General features: G+C 45.8%; 1 protein-coding gene across 3 annotated transcripts in view; it reads left to right on the top strand.

The window, feature by feature from the left end:
- Positions 1 to 678: 678 nt before the first annotated feature.
- Positions 679 to 19258, top strand: part of BICDL1 (BICD family like cargo adaptor 1) — a 50925-nt gene continuing 32345 nt past the window's right edge. For all 3 annotated transcript variants that reach the window (XR_011741670.1, XM_071815947.1, XM_065851968.2), the window contains exons 1-2: positions 679 to 1011; positions 5679 to 5894. Coding sequence is in view for 2 of the 3 variants with exons in the window: in XM_071815947.1 (XP_071672048.1) it covers positions 679 to 1011; positions 5679 to 5894 (549 nt within the window). In the remaining variant the exon portion in view is untranslated. The remainder of the gene's footprint in view (positions 1012 to 5678; positions 5895 to 19258) is intronic.

Genomic DNA, 19258 nt, shown 5'->3' with positions numbered 1-19258 from the left:
ATAAAACCAAAACTGAAAAACCAACCAGTTCTGCTCCCAATGGAGTCTCCTTCCAGGCAGAAAAGTGCTAGGAGAAGAATTAACTACAACTCCCAACGTTCACTGAGGCTGCTTTGAAGACAATTTATCCGTGAATATCCTAAACAATCTGAAATTGAAAGCAAGCCCCGGTGGTTGTTGGAAGCTGTAGTCAGCTCTGCAGGGGTGAACTACTGAGTAGAAAGATCCCGAGAGCTGCTCTTATAGCTAAAAGAGCCCGGCTAGGAAACTGGAGGAGCTGGTAGCGAGGAGGAAGGAAGTTCTGTGCCCCTTCGGGCATGCTAAGGAGCCTCCTTGGTCTTTTCGGGAGACTCCAATATTTTGAGGGGATTTTTGGCCCAAGCCTGCAGCACAAACAGTGAGACCCGATCGCAGCAGGCGGCTGCAGCAAGCACGGCAGCATCCATGCACAGCTGAGGAGTACAAACCCCCACACGCAAACACACACCGACCCCCTCCCCGCGCTCCGAGCTGCCCCTTCCCTGCGCCCATGAGTGCGCTGCGCCGGCGCTGCTGGCGCCGGCGGGGCCCGGCGCCGGGGGGCGGGGGCCGGGGGCGGCGGCGCTCCCCGCCCAGCAGCCGCAGCCGCGGGCCGGGCGCGGGGGGCGCAGCGGAGCGGCGGCGGCGGCGCGCAGGGCCATGTCGGCGCCGTGCCTGCGCCTGCCCGCCGCCGGGTCAGCACCGGCGGAGGCGGACAGCGCCGGCGGCATGGAGCCGCCCGCCGCCGCCGCCGGGGCCGCCGCCCTGGAGCTGGCCCTGGAGGAGGAGCTGGCGCTGCTGGCCGCCGCCGGGGAACCGCCGGAGCCGCCGCCCGCCGCCGCCGCCCGCGACCCCGAGCTGCTCTCGCTGATCCGGCAGAAGGAGAAGGACCTGGTGCTGGCGGCGCGGCTGGGCAAGGCGCTGCTGGAGCGCAACCAGGACATGAGCCGCCAGTACGAGAGGATGCACAAGGAGCTCACCGACAAGCTGGAGGTGAGGCCCCACCGCCCTCCGCCCTCCTTCCCCCGGCCCGCAGCGCTGCTTAGGGGCCCCCGCTTTAGGGCCGCGGCCACCGCAGCCCCGCGGTCTCTCCCCGCGGCCAGCGGCGCCTTCCCCGACAATTCCCGGGGGCGGCAGGCAGGGGCCCTGCCGGGCAGCCCACGGAACGCCCTGTGGCCGTGAAAGGGAAGAAAGGGTCCAAGCAAACCCTCTTAGGCCTGGGGGAGGCAAATCTGCTGCTCTTCCCCCACGCCGGCTGCGAGCTGGGGTATCGGCCTGGGGACAGGCTGCAAGCACCTTGCTTCAAGAGGTTCCTCTGGGTGCTGTTTTGCCCCAGGACCCAGGTACCACCTGGACGAGGAGACGTGCGCTGTGCTCGGCTCACCTCGTCACGGAAATGCCTCGGAAGTTAAATTTATACAGCAGGTACTGAGCTACAGAGCATATGTAACCCTTGTGCTTAAGCTGTTGCAGCTAAGGCATTAGGCATAGCAGGAGATAAGCCCTAATGATATGTCTCTGTTAACTGGTTGCTCTGAAAAATACCTACAGGTATACTGGAGAGAGCTGTTTGCCAGGAGCTCTTTATTGATTTTTAAGGATGAAATAGAGCTATTACAAAGAAAAAGGCTTGTGCAGGCAGCTTCTTTGGGAACAAGTCTCTTGCACAACTATGTAACAGAGCTGCTATTATACCCCCACTCCTTTTCTCAAATATACTCTTGAAATTTTAATTCTCCCAGCAAGTAATACTGTTTAGAAAGCTGAGAAAAAGCCTCTCTTACCTTTCTGGAAAGAGTTTGAACAGTTCTAGATTAACATTCAAATTTCAAGTCACAGCCCTAGACCTCTTCTTTCTGCACAGTCCTGCATATTCCTGTGTTCCATCCTCACAGACTTAGATTTCTCAAGATGATTTGTGAAATTACTGTATGGCCCTTGTTCTCCTGAGAAAATTCCTCTCTGTGATTAAACTTAGCACTTTACTTCAGTTGATCCCTTCCTCTTTGAAGGGAAATCTCTCTGCATTTACTGTTCTGATATAAACAATAAGTGAAGGTGACATTTGCTCAAATTTATCAGATTAGAATTTCCCAGAGTACTAAAATTTGCCAGAGCGAATGTTTGCAGGTTGATCTTTAAGCAAGAACAGACGTATGTGGCATTGTGCTGACGTGGTTCTCCCGATGAGTTGGAGTAGAACCTTTACTACCATTAAAGGAAAAATGCACAAGTTTAGGTACTTGCTGAGCTGCCTTTTAGGGAGTTTGGGGATCTCAAATACAACTTGCTGTTTGCAAAATGTAAAGATGAAAAGGACGGGGGGGGGGAAACTATGACTTTATATTAATAGTACTTTAAATAACATCCCTCAAATGTTTACCTCTGCTTTTGTGGGCCAATTCAGAAGGTGAATGAAGGGATGATAAACACAGTGAATTGTTTACATTTTCCCATCCCTTTACTATCACTCTAACTTTCCAGTTGAATAATAGATTGCTATTTTTCAGGATACCCATCTGACAGGAGTTAGTGTTATCTACTTAAGGGTCAGATTTTTTCCACTGGGTTTGGCAGATCTAAGACTGTGCTACTTCACTCAAAGAAAAAAAATCAAACTTGAACATTAATCTTCTACAACACAAGCCCGGTAATCCCAGCCTCTGCAGATTAAATGTTGGCCTCCTGTTACCACTGAAGTGAACAAAATTTCACAATAAGCTTTTCAGTTTCAGAGGAGCAGGGAGGAAGGACCCACATCTGTTACCTCCTTCCCTATGCTGAGAAATTTCTGATGATGACCAGAAGCAAAAGCTCCGATGAAATCCTGGGTGACAATTGCACCTGATACAGTGATGTTGAAGGATTATTTAGGAGCAGTTTTCCCCCAGTTAACAGTTCAAAGTTGGTTACAAGAGCTCAGTGAAACCTCTCCATTTCCCAGCAGCCAGTGTGCTGGCCTGCTCCTCCAGGGCTTTGCCTCAAGACTAAGTATGTTCTAGCTTTTGGGGCTTCATTACTGAAGTGAAGCATTCCTACCATACACCTACTCTGGCAACTCTTTCACTTCACAGCCTGAATTCAAAATAATTTCTAATCATGGAACTGAGGCCCTGTAATAAATTCTGATATGTGATCCTAGTCAGTTTTATCCTCTGTAAGGGATTAAACCAGCTCATTCCTCTGTTCCTCTGACATAGAGAAGCCTGCCCTGGCCAAGCACTTTAGAGTATGGCAGCTGGGAAACTCCCCCTTGCTGTCATCTTTTTAAATGAGGACTGGTCCAGCTCAGTTGACTTCAAGAGAAGCTGCTTTAAGAAGAAAAGGTCTTCTAGAAAAGCAATTCTGTGTAAAAATCAGTGAGCAGCTGGTGGACAGAGAGACACTTGCGAAACAAGAAACTCCCCTACTGAGGGGAGCAGTTTGCCCTGTCATCACTACGTGCAAAAAATCTCTATCCAGATCTGCAGCTGTGCAGGTGCTGGAAACAGAGCAGGTGAGGGGAGACAGAGGTGAGGCAAAAGGAATCAGCACATCCTGTCTGGTTTATCCCCCTGTCTTTGCAACAGCCTTTCTGTGCCCCACTGCACTGCTTTGGTTTCTCCATCACAAGAGAACAAACTTGATATTCTTCATCTCATTCTAACTCCAGCCTTTGTGACAGCCATTTATTGAAGCTATATGTAGTGTGGATTTTCTTTTGCAGTAAAGGACTAAAATGGGTTTTTAGTGATTGACAGGGCTTATCTGTGGCTTCTAAATCACATTTGAGTATGTCTGGGGAACTTCGGCTGCAGTGCTGCTCCTCAGCCGGCTGAAGTTTTATCTTCCATTTAGAGAAGATCTTTCTAAACATTTCCTAGCAGTGAAGGAGACAGAGTTATAGAAGACAGCATTTTCAGTGTGCCACTAAAATGGAAATTGTGGCTGCTCCAGCCACACTTAGGCTACAAACAAGATTTCTTTGCACTGGTTCTCATGGGCCTGGTGCTGGGTTCTCATGTCTACCTATTGCATTAAAGATAATTAAGCTCTCATTTTTAAGTGGTGCTCATTCTCAGTATGTGAAACACAGGGGAATATTTTTGCTTTGGGCCAGTGTTTTTAATCAGCCTTCTCTCACATTTGAGGGTTTTCCAGAAAGTCCTGAATTTGCAGAAGGATTTGGAAGGACACAAGAAGGGTGCTGCTACATTGCGCTGGAAGGAGCATAGGAAAGGATTTGGAGATAAGATCAAAAACGAGAAAACAGGGCATCTTCTGCAGAGTGAAAGAGGTGGAAGATTAGCAATAACACAGGCCAGAGGACTGCTGGAGAACTGGAGAGCTTTGACATTGAGACCTGCTTGGGAAGGAGGCAGAGACCCTGCAAGGGAGGCTGTGTGTCATCAGCAGCATGCACCCAGGGGAAACAGCCACCTCACAGCCCATGTTTCTAACAAGCAATAAAAAGCCACTTCACATAAATGCAGTGCAATTTTCTTTTCCTCCTGGCAGGTTTATTTTCCCCTCCTATCATAAATGCCATTGGGGATTGCTCACTGGGGGATGATACCCTGGGAAAAATGAGCAAGTGCTGCCAGCACTGGGCCCAGCAGGTTTCTGTTCTTTGCTAAGACACATTCCTAAAAGGCTGGTGAATCTGACAAAGAGTATCAGCAGGTTATTCTAGGGGACAGAAGACAACCAAAAAGGAGAGGGCTCCTGCTCTTCAGGTTTCCCTGCTAATCTTGGGACATACCCGTGTCCCCAATTTGTGACTGTTCTGTGACTGTGTGGATGGCTTTAGTCACCAGGGGAAATTCAAGCTCAGTTTCAGAGTTTCAGAGTTTCAGAGCTGGGATTCTTTCAAACAGGCACAACATAAATCTGTTTTGACCTGATTTGTAGCTCTGTTTCAGTCAAGCCCTCATTTATCTGAGCCTGTAAAACATGCAAAAGTCCCACTGGATTCATGCTGTCCCTCATTTTCCAGACAGTCCTAAGCAGAGCAGAGTCTCCAGAACTGAGAGTGGTTTTTGAAAAACCTGCAACCCAGAACATGCATATATGTAATGTCTAGAGAAATTACTTCATTGCATCCATTGCCATTCCAGAGCGGACTTCATCAAACAATAGAGTTACTGTGCACTATCAAACTACCAGAAAACTAATTAGGTCAGGAATAGAAGGAACAAATGGATAGAGGATTCAACTGTTGTTCATAAGGCCCATATGAGAAAAAAGATGCCTCATCTAGATTCCTCATCAGCAGTAGGGATACAGTTTGTGTAGTTTTGACTATAAAGGCAATTTTTAAAAGAATTATGACACCACCCACTGAAATATTGCTTTGGAGTTAAGTCAAATCAATTGGCCTGCCTGACCTATATATTGTGCCTATTGACATGCAGCCCACTTTACTCTTTTGGCAGTTGTTTCAGTAAAAATTCAATGTGCTGATCTACAGAGGCCAAGGACAGACCAATTGCTGGAAACAGAAAGCAAGTTTAGTGCCAGTGACCTGCCCTGACATGGAATTACCACCTCCATGGAACCGTCACACTCTGGTACCATTCTCTTTCCTGCACAAAAGGCTTCAGCCCTAAGCATAGAGGAGGAAAAGGAGGCAGTGTTTACTTTTTTCTTCTCTTCCTAACCTCTTCTCCCCCATTCTCTAGCACCTAGAACAAGAGAAACATGAACTAAGGAGGCGATTTGAGAACAAAGAAGGAGAATGGGAAGGAAGGGTGTCTGAGCTGGAAAGTGACGTGAAGCAGCTGCAGGACGAGCTGGAGAGGCAGCAAGTTCACTTGCGTGAAGCTGACCGTGAGAAGACACGGGCTGTCCAGGAACTCTCCGAACAGAACCAAAGACTCCTGGACCAGCTCAGCAGGGTGAGTGACCGCGGTGCGGTGAGGGCAGGCACCCAGCTGCCTTGGCCATGGGAAAGGCTTGCAGCTCTGCTATAAACCACCTTTCAGGAAAACGAGCAGAAAACTTCCTCTTCGAGGAAAAAAAAAGTTCTGCATCTGGTCAGATTACACAGGTGGCCCTGCAGCCTTTAAACTGAATTTTACACCTTTAAGGAGTGCTGCATTTCATTGGCAAAGCAGTTATGTTTCTGGTTTGAGTGGCCATTTACTCCATTGATGTCTCTTTCAACTGTTTTTGTATCTAAAACTGATTTAGAAAATCTATTTCTATTTACAAGTAGGCTGAACAACTGTGGCACACAAGAAAAAGGCTTATCTGTGACAGTGAGGTGACAGGCCTTTTGCTGGCCTCCCTTTTTTGACATACATTGGCTATAATGTTGTAGAATTGGACATACCATGTCGTTGTAAGATGGTGTGTCCCTGCAGATAACTTTGCCATGGTTAGATGTGTGAGAACCTACTCAAATTCCTTGGAATGGCATGCTTCAGCAAAGAGCTACCTCTGAATGAAAGCGGGTTTATAGTGAGGCTGCTACAAAATCAGCCTAATTGACTGATTGCTGTCAAAGACACCCATGCTGGAAGTAAAAGACTTAACAGTTTCTGCCTCCTCCCCCAGAAGTTAACCTGTCTTCTGGAATTAAGAACCCTGTTTTTTTTTTCTCCCCACTGGACAGTTAGTACAAACCATCATTTTAATGCTCAAGAACAGAGTTATTCTTGCAGATGAAAGCATTTTTCTCTTCACCAGTTGCTTATCCTCAAAATGGCATAGAACAAAGCCACATACCACAACCTCATGCCAAAGAGGCCCATGCAATGTTGTAAGAGCGCATTTCAGACTAGATTCTGTCAGAGGTGAGTCTGAGGCTGACAAAGGGATTGTTGAAGGGCAGGTTAAAACTTCGATCGCAACACCTGGACCAGAAGACTCTGAAATGGGCCACGTATACAGGTCTCTTCACTTGTCTTCTCTCAATCTAGGTATGCAGTTTTCCTGGGCGTCTGGAGGTGAGAAGAGCAGGTTTTTGGGTAACACTCTGTACTGACACTTCAAGAAATCACTCTTGATTCTGCTATAGATTTTCTTGTCAAGTACTAAAAAGCCACTTAGTCTGTAGATATGGGTTTTAACTATCTTAAAAAACAAACAAAAAAACCCCCACCACCTGCAACTTCCTTAACTCAGGAACACTCTTAAGTTTATCCATGTTTTAAAGCAATAACTCTCAAGTGTAGCAGATGAGCTAATGAGGATCTTTCACCTCTTCTCTGGACAGAGCATATTTCACATACAACATGGATGAGAGATTCCACCCAAGACCTTGCAGACCTCCTGTGTTGTGTCATGTTTTTTATCCAGGGCTAAGAACCTGTCTCACATCAGATTTGGTGACACACTGATTTTCTGTGTATGCGTGATTTCTATTATTGTCTGGGATATGTAAGATTTGCTATTGTCCCAGTATAAGCACAAACTGAAAGAGTGGTCTACAAGATAGGAGAGGAAAAACAGACAGCTTGCTTTCGGCTTTAAACCACACAGGATTACCCTCACATGACACTTGTGCTACAGGAGCCTCTTGCAGCCCAGACGCTCAGACGGCCACTCAGCTGAGCCTCATGCAAAGAAACCACCAAGTTAGGTGTACCAGCATGCAGTGTCCAAGCATGGGCTTTGGTCCCTTAACTCCCTATTGCTGCTAGAAATAGTCTTCACCCACCCGTTTCAGAACTGCAACGTCATGGGAAACAGTTGAGTCTTGGTGATGCCCTCGCTGCTCCAGCCCAGCCCTGCTCCCAGCGCAGAGAAGAGGACTGTTGTTCTCCACCACAGACTGACAGAGACCGCTTCTGCTTGCCAAGGCACAATTCAGTGCTCATTGAGTTTGTTACCTGGTCAAGACTTGCTAGAATCTCAAATACAGACCCATGACATCCTGGGCAAATTAAAACAGAGGTTGGAATGGTCTGTTGTCATTCACTCAGGGTTTTGGTTGAGGCATTTTAAAATCTCAGCATTATATTAGCACTTCATTACTGGGTGCTTAGTATTCCACATTTTCTGCTCCATTTTGCAGTCTCATTTGTCTGGTCTCTTATTCTGAAGAGGTTATGCATGTAATCCTTGAGGCAGTGGTAGTGCTTAAACCCTGCATCCACATAGTTCTGGCTCCTGTTATTACTTAGTATTTCAATAAATAAAAAGGACAGATACAGCTGCATGGACATGCTTGCCTACAGCTGTATTTCCATAGGCTGGAGTCTTGCTAAGGATCATGAACTGAGCACTGGGAGAGGAAAAACCCTACAAAGAAGCATTGTTACAGCTTCTGTGAACTTTGAGCCATTGCAGGTAGCCTCCTTGCACTCTTGATTCTGCGTTTTGCACCTGCATTTTACATCACAGTGAATTTGAGAGGAGAGGGTTATGAGAAGTCTGTGATAAGGCAATGAAAGCCTCATCTGACACTGTGTATTAGAGGCTTAACTCACAGGACAGAAAGACAGGTTGCTTTCTGGTACAAGTCATTCTACACTAGTAGGTACTAGCTCTTTAAATTTCTACAGTTTTTAGCAATTAACACCTCATGGCCCAGTTTCACAATCCCTGAGCATCTCTCTCCTGGGGAAGGTGTTCCCTTGGCACTTGGCTGTGTGTGCCAGATGACAGCCTCAGCTTCATGAGCCACCAACCTGCATGGTCCTGCTTGCTCGTTCTGGAGTCCCTGGGCTTCAGCCCCTTTTACCTCAAAGCAGGGCAGCATCCACCATCTCCTTCATCCTACCCCTCCTCTCTCCTGCTGCTGTGATATTCTTTCACCAACTAATTAAGCTTTAGGACTTTTTTTTTTAACCCTGGTTCCCTGGAGATGAAAGGCCAACCCAAGCACATACTTTTTTCCAGTCTAAACCTGGCACAAATGCTAACCAACCAAGCACACAATCCCACACACCCACACAAGGATACAAAAGGGACCTGGAAAGCTCCATCTTGCAATTAAAGCATGGGACCGAAAAAATCCATCCTCAATTCTGGCAAAGGCTGATAAGGAAAAGTCAAGGATTGGGATTTTAAGTCTGTTCCAGTCTCTAAAAATGCAGATAACTGTCTTGCCTCAGAGTTGCCAAGAGGCTAAAATAAGGTCCATAAAATGATTTGAGGTCTTCAGATGAGATGATATAGGAGAACTTTACATATCTAATAATAGTAAGTAGGCTATAAGGAACTTTGCCTTCTCTTGAAATACAGCCTTTTGTGTGGTTCTCTGCTTTTAGCAGAACTGAGATACTGTCTGGGGGTTATCACAGTATTAAACCATGGGGAAATTAGGTGAGCTGGACTAGGAGCTTATCATGAAAGTCATGATTCAGATGCCAAAGATCAAGTTTAAGATCTCCACAGAACCTTATTTTTTAATTTGCTAAGTGATTATTAGAATCCCTCCTGCATGTTGATTTGATTTCCTTCCCCCTGCCTCAGCACAGCAAAGCATGTATTAATAGTAACTCTCAGCAGCGTGTCCACACCAAGCTAAATGCTGATTTTACCTAGGAGAAGTGCAGAGCACATTACAAGCAGTATGCGAAGGTACATACCACTCACCATAAATGCTCAAAGATAAAGTATAGGAGTCAGTTTTGCTGAGAAAGTCAAGGCTTGGGAATTACATGTTCCATTTCCAGCTCCTTCAGTCTCTCCCATCTGTTTCAGTTCCCCATTTGGAAAAAAATTAAATAAATCCTATGCTTTCTGTCCTTTTAAGTTATAAAATGTTGGAGGAATGAGTATAGGGAAAGGTATCCTGTTACATGTGCCCACAGCATCGAACACAGCAAGAGTCCTGTCCCCACCTTTGGGTTTCTAGGAGCTACTAATGCAAATAATAATAACAAGCAGCCCTCTTCCTATAATAAGGCAACATATTACTACTTTGTCAGGAAGTGAATGAAAAAAGACTTTCACACTGTTGCTAAGCGGCTTCACCAGATGGCTTTCCCACACATTTCCTGCGACCAAGCTCTGGGCTCCTGTAGCTGTTTGCTGCATGTAGCTTGGGTGAGGATGTATCCTTATCCTTCCTGGTTCAGTTGGGCTTCTTTTATGGTACATAGAGCATAAGGAAGTAATTTCACAATGTCAAGCTCAGGTAGTTTTTGCAATGAAAATTGGTTTTCAGTGGCAAGAAGAAGCGTGTCGTCTTCCACTACTGAAATAGCTCTTTGTGTTTAGAGAGGAGCACTTGGCTGCTGCAGCATCCCTCAGAGGGGCCCTCAGTCACCAGGTTCTTAGATTCACTCAGCATCTAGTGCCAACATACTGCTACAAAGAATGAGGTGTTTCAGTCAATCCCTCTTGTACAGCAAGAAAATGATTGGCCATACCACAAGTCTCCAAAGGAGGTTTTATTTGCTAGCCACAATCCCTTCCTTTCAGTAATATTTCAGTTGAAGGAGTTGTGTTTCTAACTCTGCACTGTGACATGCAGGACAGCTTCACAGAACCAGCAGGCACTCCCTGGCTTGGATTTGAGAGAAACATATTTTTATTCAAGAATGAGCTGACCATATGATATTCACTTATATTCAAATCACTTACTTTAAATACATCCTTTGTGGTCAACAACGTACTTAGAAGAGAGGCAGTTCTGTTGTTAATTATTGATTTGAAGAGGTTTTTCTGAATGGTTATTTGTTGGGTCTGTCAGCATAAGAACAATGTTTGTTTCAAGAAAAGCAGACTAATGACTGAAAAAAGTTACTGGAACAAGTGTGCTGGGCAAGATTCACTGCTTTTGCCAGGCCAGAGATCTGTAGCCATTACACTGTGGGCTAGCTTGTCATTAATTCCTTATTTTATCTGTACAGATGCTTAATACAAGCCTCTTTAGTTTCTTGTTTATTAAGTTGTCTCCAATAACCCATCAGGGTATACTGGGAAACTCCATGCTCAGCAGATAGGCAAGTCAGTCAGACTGAGCTTAAGTATTACTTCAGGGGGGTTATTTTTAAACAGAAGAGGATCCTGAGTGGACCCAGGCTCAAGTAGAGTTGCTTTGACTAACCTCATATTTCATGGTACAGATCAGTCACTACACTGAACTATTTTTCATTGAAAGTCTCTTTTTTCTGTGGCTCAAAGTGTTTACTGGACTTATTCAGTAAGGAGTAGCTTACTGTAAGGAACTCCATACTGAGCTACTCAATAGCACATGGAGTCCTGCATACCAAATCTTGATCTGCAACACCTCCAAGCAGTCTAAATTCAATGGAGAAGGGAGATTGCACAAGAAGAGGTGACATCCCTTCCTGTTGAAGGGGCTGAAATACCTGCATTTCATCGCAGCTTAGGTAGGGGTGCTCACTCCCTGGGGGAGATAGACAGCCCTTCCAGCATTGCTTTTTCCCTGGCATAAAGCACACTGATGTTACACATGGCAGGGCAAGAGGAAAGCAGATACCAGCACAAGACAAGCCAAACACTGAAGCCAGTAAACCTCCCATTAACATCAAGCACCCTCCAGCTCCCTGCCCCTTTGGAGCATCAGCAGATCTTAGCACCACATAACCAGATCCCTGACCACGCAATGAATACTGATTGGCACACATGCAGTAAAGGCTCTTTCTCATCAGCTACTTCTCCTCTAGCAGAGAGCACTTCTTAATAATTCAGCTTCATGCCACATCAGAACTGGAGTGCTGAGGCTTTCTATGCTAAAGCTGTAAATATAGGACATGACTGCAGCTGCGTGTTCTCTCCTGCAAAGTCCTTCAATGAAATGATTCAGTGCCCTAGAAGGTAATGAGGAAACATCTTGAGGTCACTGCCGAGTAGCACTCACCCACCATCCATCTGGGAGAAGGGAAACAGGCAGGAAGAAAGGCTCAACCCTCTGCTGAGAGTCTGGCCAAGCTTGTAGCACCCGTTAACCCTACTTTAGGGCACCCAGACCTTTCAAGAGCCAACTGGAACAGGGCTATCTGGACACCAAGGCATAAATGCAGGAAATACCAAAGTAGTAATTCCTGCAAAGATGGGAGAGAGGCACCCCTATAGAGCATGCCCAAAGATTTTTACATCCACCCATTTCATGTAAGATTTTTACCCCTGTATCCTTTGGTTTAAGTACTGGTGAGCATTGAGGGAAGGGGCAGAAAGCTGTCCACAAAATTAAACAGGGGCACAGTGCAAAGCCCTGTGTTAAAGGGTTAAAAATTACCATTAAAGTGAAAAAAAAAGTTACTATTGCAGCAGTGGAACTACACAGATCCTTGCTCATGAGAAAAAGGATAGCATCCATCAGTCCCAGGGCTGGATGGAACCCTCATCCTCCCCCGGGGCAGTGGTGCAGGTACCTGGCCATCCCCAGGGACCCCTTGCTGGTTTCCAGGTGACAGCACACGGCGGTCCCTGCTGGTGATGTTGCTGTGGCAACCGGGTGTGATTTCTCTGCTTGTAATGCTGTGACAGTCAGCAGCCACGCACTGAGACGCATTTGTGACGTCCAAGGCAGGCAGGCGAGTGGCACAGGCCCCGCTGCCACCCCCGGGAGCTTGGCTTGCTACCGGGACGTGTCCCCAGCATCCGCCGCTTCATCACCCTCATCTCACCCTCCTTCCTCTCCTGTTCGCAGCAAGTTTTCCCCAAAAATCACCCTGAGATCTCCCAGCCTAATGCAGGCTGTTATCCACACCAGCCGCAATGAGCTTTGGAGCCTGCTTGGGGAAGGTAAACATTCTGTGTTCTTGGTAAAAAGAGCTCCTTGTGAGCAGGTCAGTCAGCCCACACAAAGGTGATTCTGCCAGGGCTTGACACAATGCATCTCCCAGTGTGAGCCCAGCACAACAGAAGCAATTACCTGGCAGAGCCACTTGACCTCCACGCTGTGCCCGGCTCATCTTGCATCCTCAGAGGCTTGTGGTGCCTGGATGGAGCAGCAGAGACCAGCCCCATGAGACAGCCCCAGAGCCCAAACCTCCCTGTCCCCCACACCTTTGGCAGCACAGCAATGCAGAATGAGCATCCAGAGCACTGTCTAGAATAAATACATGCGAGTGTTAAGCACCCTGTAGTCAGACATACACTGCTCTTCTCTGTACTTCAGCTGAGCCCAGCTCACAGCCCAGCCTTCATCTCTATCAAGTGGTTCTGGAAGAGATTTTGGGAGTTTCTGCAAGGCTTCTACCTTGAGACATTAGCAGCACCATTAAGCCATGAACATCTGAAAGCAGGAATCCAACATGAAACTGAAGGTGAACTTGTTCTGGAGTGAGGAGATAAAAATCTGAATGAGTCCCTTCCTCCCGTCTTGCACTGCACTAAAAATGTCAAGTGGCTATTCTGATTGGGTCCAGGTCTTTATAGAAATTATTTTATTGTACAGTAGCTCGTAAGTAGGAACACGTGGGCAGAAGAGATTTTTTTCAACAGTATTTCTGCTTATTCACACTTGGTGTAAACACTTCCTCCAGGAGATTCTAGAAAGTAGGACACAGAAGGTGTTTGCATCCAGCCACCGCATTACTAGCCAGAATCAGAGCTAAACACGATTGAATGCTTTGCAAATACCTACATAAGAAAAACCCAATTAAAAGCATTTGATCTTTAAAGAGCCATTCTGGGTTATAAAGTTTGCAAACCTTATAATGAAAGTCCTTAAATTATAATTTTTTTAAAGTAGGATTGCCTTTTCTAAATGCAGTTTAGTAGACAATAGCTCAAGATGGAGGTCTCTTCTATACTGAAGGGGGTCTTGTCAGCTGTATTAGGTGCTCTGATTACCCATGCAATCAGAGGCCCCTTGCAAAAACAGCCTAGAGCTTAAGCAACATTTTGTTTAGAACGGCATTTAGCAAAACCCAGTTATTGTGAGCACAGCTATAGGATCAGCAAGACCCTCTTGCTGACTTGTGGTGGATGCTGTAATGAAATATAGAGCTAGTTTATGTTTGGCAACACCACCCATAGGGATGGGAAATGCCACCATAGTTGGGAACAAGAAGCTGTCTAGAGGTGAGAGTACAACAGAGAACAACTGATAGATTAGCACATAAACCAACAGACCTGCATGACAGAGTGACTAGGGTAAAAGGTTGTTCATATGTAGACCAAGAGAGTATTTCATTTGAAGGAGATACGGGTTGGCCTAACAATTGCATTAGGTACCCTCCTGTAGAGGCTGGGTTCTGTTTTGTGAGCTATGTCCCATACTGAAAGTGTACCGCCCCAGGAAAAAACTAGTAATCCAGGTATTACTCCTTTATAGAGTTTAAGCTTATTTTCTCCATATCCTTTACATAAAGGAAGTGTGTATAAGTTGCAGGATAAGAATTAGACTGGATGTGAAGCAAAACACTCTAGCTGTACAGCTAGCCAAGTAGGAGAACAGGTGGCCCAGAGATTCTACAAGGTCTCCATCAAAGGAGGCTTTCAAGAAGCAGCCAAGTAGTCACCAGTCAGTCAGGGCTGGCCAATTTTTGCCTTAGCATGAGAAGATCTAAGCAAAGTTAAGTCTGAAAGAGGCCTTCTGAGGTTTTGCCGTCTTTTATTCAGGCAAGAATTTCTGTAACATCAGGTCAAGTCTTTCTGCTATTTATGAATATTGAAGAGGCAGAGAAGCTTGAAGTAATACAAGAAATAAGTGATCTCTAAGGCTTCGGCACATAGTTGTATTTTCATTCTACAAATATAAAAAAAAATAAACAAATGTAAACAGGAGACTGTTCAGAGGTAGGTTCCAATCTTTGCTTGAATGTGAGCTCTTGAACATGCTCAGATACCAGGCAAGTCACACTTTCAAGCAGATTTATGTTTAGATGAAGCCAAATGAGAAAGCCCGAAATGACCATGTTTGTTCAAAAGAGATTGTTTGTAGAATTTAGCAGTGCAATATTTGTCCAAGTAACATGTATTGATCGGCTGTGAAGTTGCACAGGGATTTGCTAACTCAAATTATTTCTGTTGTTTTTGCCTCTAATCCATAGAGATTTATTTCCTTAGGCTTTACTGGATGTTGTATTTCACTTTGTGCTCAAATTCTTCCTAAATGTTGTGCGTCTTACTTTTTATTTCCCTCTCCACCTTAGCACAGGGGACCAGACATCTTAGTGAAGACTAACTAATAAATATTCAAAGCTTTAAGAGCTCAAGGCAAATGCTTATGAAATTGATGATTTCATTAATACTACTACCTCTTCCTGGGGCCTTTCTGTGCCTAAGGCGCTGGTGCCACGTGCACAGGCGCTTACCCTGCAGAGGTGCAGACAAGGAGAGCTCTCCCAGTCTTGGGCTGCTTTATCAGCCTTTACTGTGAGAAACCGCTGCCCCCAGATCAGCTGAGCTACCCCATATTCATCTCAGTCGAGGCAAAACAGTCCAAAAAGCCACTACTCAATCTGCTCAGGTGGCTTGTTTTTATGGTATGGAGGAATGATCTCAGCCCAGAGGGAGAGGTGGAAAAGTATAATACACACTTGGGAACAGCATTATTTTTTTTTCCTGCCAGATGCAACTGCATATCCCTGCTGTTATTAAAGCTACCTAAACACAGGCACCTCAAGATCTCCCAGGCAGCACCCTGCCTTCATATGGAGTCCATGCTGGATACTGACCCCAAAACAAGCAAACAGAGAATGGTACCATTTAGGAGCAGGACTGGAGACAGGCAAAAACATTGCTCACAAGCAATTTTCTTGAGTGACTGGAATAGACAGGCTAAGCACCATTTTACTTTGAACCCCACTGCAGAAACCTCTATGGAGAGTGCAGCCACTGATTCATACAATCTAAACCAACTCCTCAAAACCCACCTACAAAGGATTAACAGGTTGATTTACTTCCTTTAAAGAGGTCTCCTCAATTCCAGGCATTACCCAACCCAGCAGTTCAGAGCTGCTTACCCGAGATTAAAACTCTGGCACCACGAGACACAGCCCATCAGCTGCAGGCTGGCTCTCAGCAGCTCCTTCCTTTCCAAGGAGTCATTTGCTTCAGGCTTTGAAAACTTGCAAAATTCCTTCTGTCTCCCCATCCTTCATAATCCTCCATCAAGACAGTACCACAGACTAAGAAGGTCAAGCTGGGGAGAGGGGAGGAGGCAGGCAGCCTTTCTCTCTTCATTACAGGTCACTGCCTCACCTCAACCCAGGAAGGGAAGATTAGCCCAGTGTGGGACAGTTCCAGACCACACAGCTTTAGTGTTCCTGGTCCCAGATATGGGGCTCTTCCATCAATCTCTGCCCCTTCTCATGTCCAGGGAGCACACTGCCAAGAAAATATTTTTCTAAGTGAAAGAGAAGATGATGCAGAAGCCTTTCCAAGCATGAACTTGTTCAAATGAAGACACTTGCTCTCCTGCTGCTTTTAATTTCCCTAAGCAGAGCTATAAACCACCCCAGGTCAGGGAAAATGGCCTATTATGACCAAAATGCCTGTTCAGACCCACGTAGCAAGCAGCCTGTGATGCTAACCCTTCTCACGGCTCAGGGAACGTGACATAAGCACCAAGAGCCAGTTGGCCATGGTGCAACTGGGCTCACCCTGGGGACAGGGAAAGAGGAAACAGCTGGTTATGCTGGAAATCTGTTGCCAAAGCACATACACATCTATGCCTATATACACATGTACACCACCCTCGATTCTTCTTTCCCCTCACATCACTTGGCATGCAAGACATCTGCATGAGGCACCTGCTAGTATTTCAAGCACGTGAAGAGGACAGTTTTCATTAAGCCTGTGTCAGCACCACAGACAGAAATGGTTTGGTTTTACTTATGCAGTCTGCTGGTGCCACAGAGTGCAGGCAGATGAGCAGCCATTTCACAACACGGCAAAAGCCTTGTCTGCGCCTTTGTGCAACTGGATGCGGCCACTGCACGATAAATTGGAAACATCAAGGCCAAGTTGCTGCTAGTTTAATATCACAGGGAAATTTTTTGCTTGCGTACTGACAGACTCCCATATTCACCACAGAAGAGGCATACTTCAAAGGCACTTAAATAATCACTTTTTGGTGCATTCCACCAGCATCGTTAGGCAAATGTCCATAAATACCCTTCTCACATATCTTGTCTCACTGAGATTATTCTTGTCTCCTTGGCAACTGTCAGATGATGTATAATGCTAGCGGGGATTAGCCCCAATGAGCCTTATAACCCTCATGTAAATTCCTACTCTATGAAGAGACCTGGCCAAACACTCTTCTTTCCTGGTAATGTTAAAATGTTGCTATACACAATATTAAATCCAAGAACCTTTCAGTAGAAACCTGAGTAAGGATGAAAACTAACATGGAGCTTTTTAAGTGGTAGTATTTGTCTTGTCCTCCAAATAAATAAGTTTGAGACATGTGGATATGCTTGGTGTTTCACAGCCTGACAAGTAAAGCTGTATTTTGAATCAGTACTTAAGAGAAGGCTTGTGCTGAAAACTTGGGCTCTAATATCTTTATCTTCTTTGTCCCTTGGTGCCAGTGGGGATCACGCTGGGAAATTCCAAATCCCTGCAAGAGCTTAACAAATTTATGCTACACTTTAACCTCTTAATTTCTGAAAACTAGCCTGGATTCAGGTCAGCACTTGTGCATATTCTGTCAGACATCAGCTGCACTGGGACTTTCTGCCTCTGAGCAATCAGCTATGGGCTGCACCCTCAATGCCCCACTCTTCCCCACTGCTCAAGCAGACATGACCAAAGCATCAAGTCAAGGAGGTGCAGCCCCAACACCAAAGGTTTCTTCAATGGAGTATTTCTCTCCATGTTTGGGCCTGGCGAGAAGGAAGTTGTTTGTCCCTCATTATCCCATTTGGCCTGCCTGAGCACCTAGAGCAGGCTTTTGCCACTTGTAGTACTAACATCACACAGATAAGATTTGTCTCCATGAAGGAAAAGCAGAGTATACCAGTGCATGGAGCCAAGCAGCACTGCATTACACATAAGTGCTAAGGGTTGGAGTGTCTTAAGTGATAACAAACAGCCTGTGGTGCACAAGTGGTGTGGTTAAACTACCTGTTCCTTCTTCAGTCCATTTGAGTCTCTATAATGTTCCAGCTTGGGGAGATGTGCTCAAATTCAACAGGAGGAAAAAAAAAACAACCACACCACACCCAAACAAAAAAACCCAGACATCACCTTCTTGAGCAGAGCCAAGGAAAGGAGGCTAAAAGAAGCACCAGCCTCAGCAGCGAAGCCAAAGCCAGACACACTACAGTAGAAACAGAAGTATTTATGTAATTAAGCGAACAAATCTTTGGCACAGCACTGTGTCTATGCATGAATTCAACAATGTGCCATTGGTGATGTCTATTAGACTAATCAACCAGAGAAAGAAAGGGAAAAAAAGGTCTCCAAGGCTGTTTCAGGCGGTGGGTCACAAAGCAGCCAAGCCAAGCGGTGATGGGGAAGCCTGTGTACACAGGGTAGGGACACGCAGAAACTGGTTAGCAGTGATGCAACATGATTTCTTTGCATGCTTCCATGGACTTGTTTGCTCCCCAGCCATCTGCCAGCTCCTGCACACACCTCATCATGTGCAAGACAGGAGGGGGAAAAAGGGTCAGTGGCTTAAGGCAGGTGATTTTTTAGCACAGATAGGATGAAAGTCTTCCTAACTCACATGCCTTGGTACTGGCAGCAGCTTTAAGCGACACCATTTTAGACACTTAAGCACACAGCAAGCACTGTAGATTTAGTATTGCTACCACAGGCTTGTGCACATAGAGAAATTCAGCTACAGCAGCAGGAGTAATAAAAACTGCTGGGAGCTGAATACCATGATCTCTTCTGTCACTGATCACATTATTCTTGCTTTCAGGCACCAAGAGGAAGAGAAAGTTAATCATTTATATGCAGCAATGCTAGGGAAGATCCCAGTTTAAAATCCTATTGTAGTAGCGTAAGAACTGGAGCAGTAGATCAGCCTGTGCTCAAGTGCAGGATAATCCACGCACACTCATGCAAGGCAGCCCCCTCTGCTAAAGATAAAGCGATAAAAGAACATCACTGGAAAGCAATGATAGTTGCCACAGTTGAAATATGAGCACACTCAAACAGGGCTTTCAAAATGAAGCACACTCCAACAACACTGTAACTTGCCAAGTAGACTTTGAAGCTGAAGAACAGCCACTTCCACACCACTGTTGTGTTCTACTTGGTGTGCTTTAGCTGGTCTCCTGTTACCTAGTTAGGGCCAGGACGCATATACACAGGGTACATGACACTCATCAGTACTGACATTTCCTTCGAAGTACCAGAGCCAAAACCAACAGCATATCCTCCACCCTCTCCTCTTTTCTCCCAAAGGGCACCCATAGCCCTTTACACA

Source organism: Patagioenas fasciata, chromosome 17 (assembly GCF_037038585.1).
Source record: "Patagioenas fasciata isolate bPatFas1 chromosome 17, bPatFas1.hap1, whole genome shotgun sequence".
In the NCBI taxonomy this organism is placed as follows: Eukaryota; Metazoa; Chordata; class Aves; order Columbiformes; family Columbidae; genus Patagioenas; species Patagioenas fasciata.
Note: the sequence above shows the minus strand (reverse complement) of the source record. Positions and strands in the feature narration are given on the sequence as shown.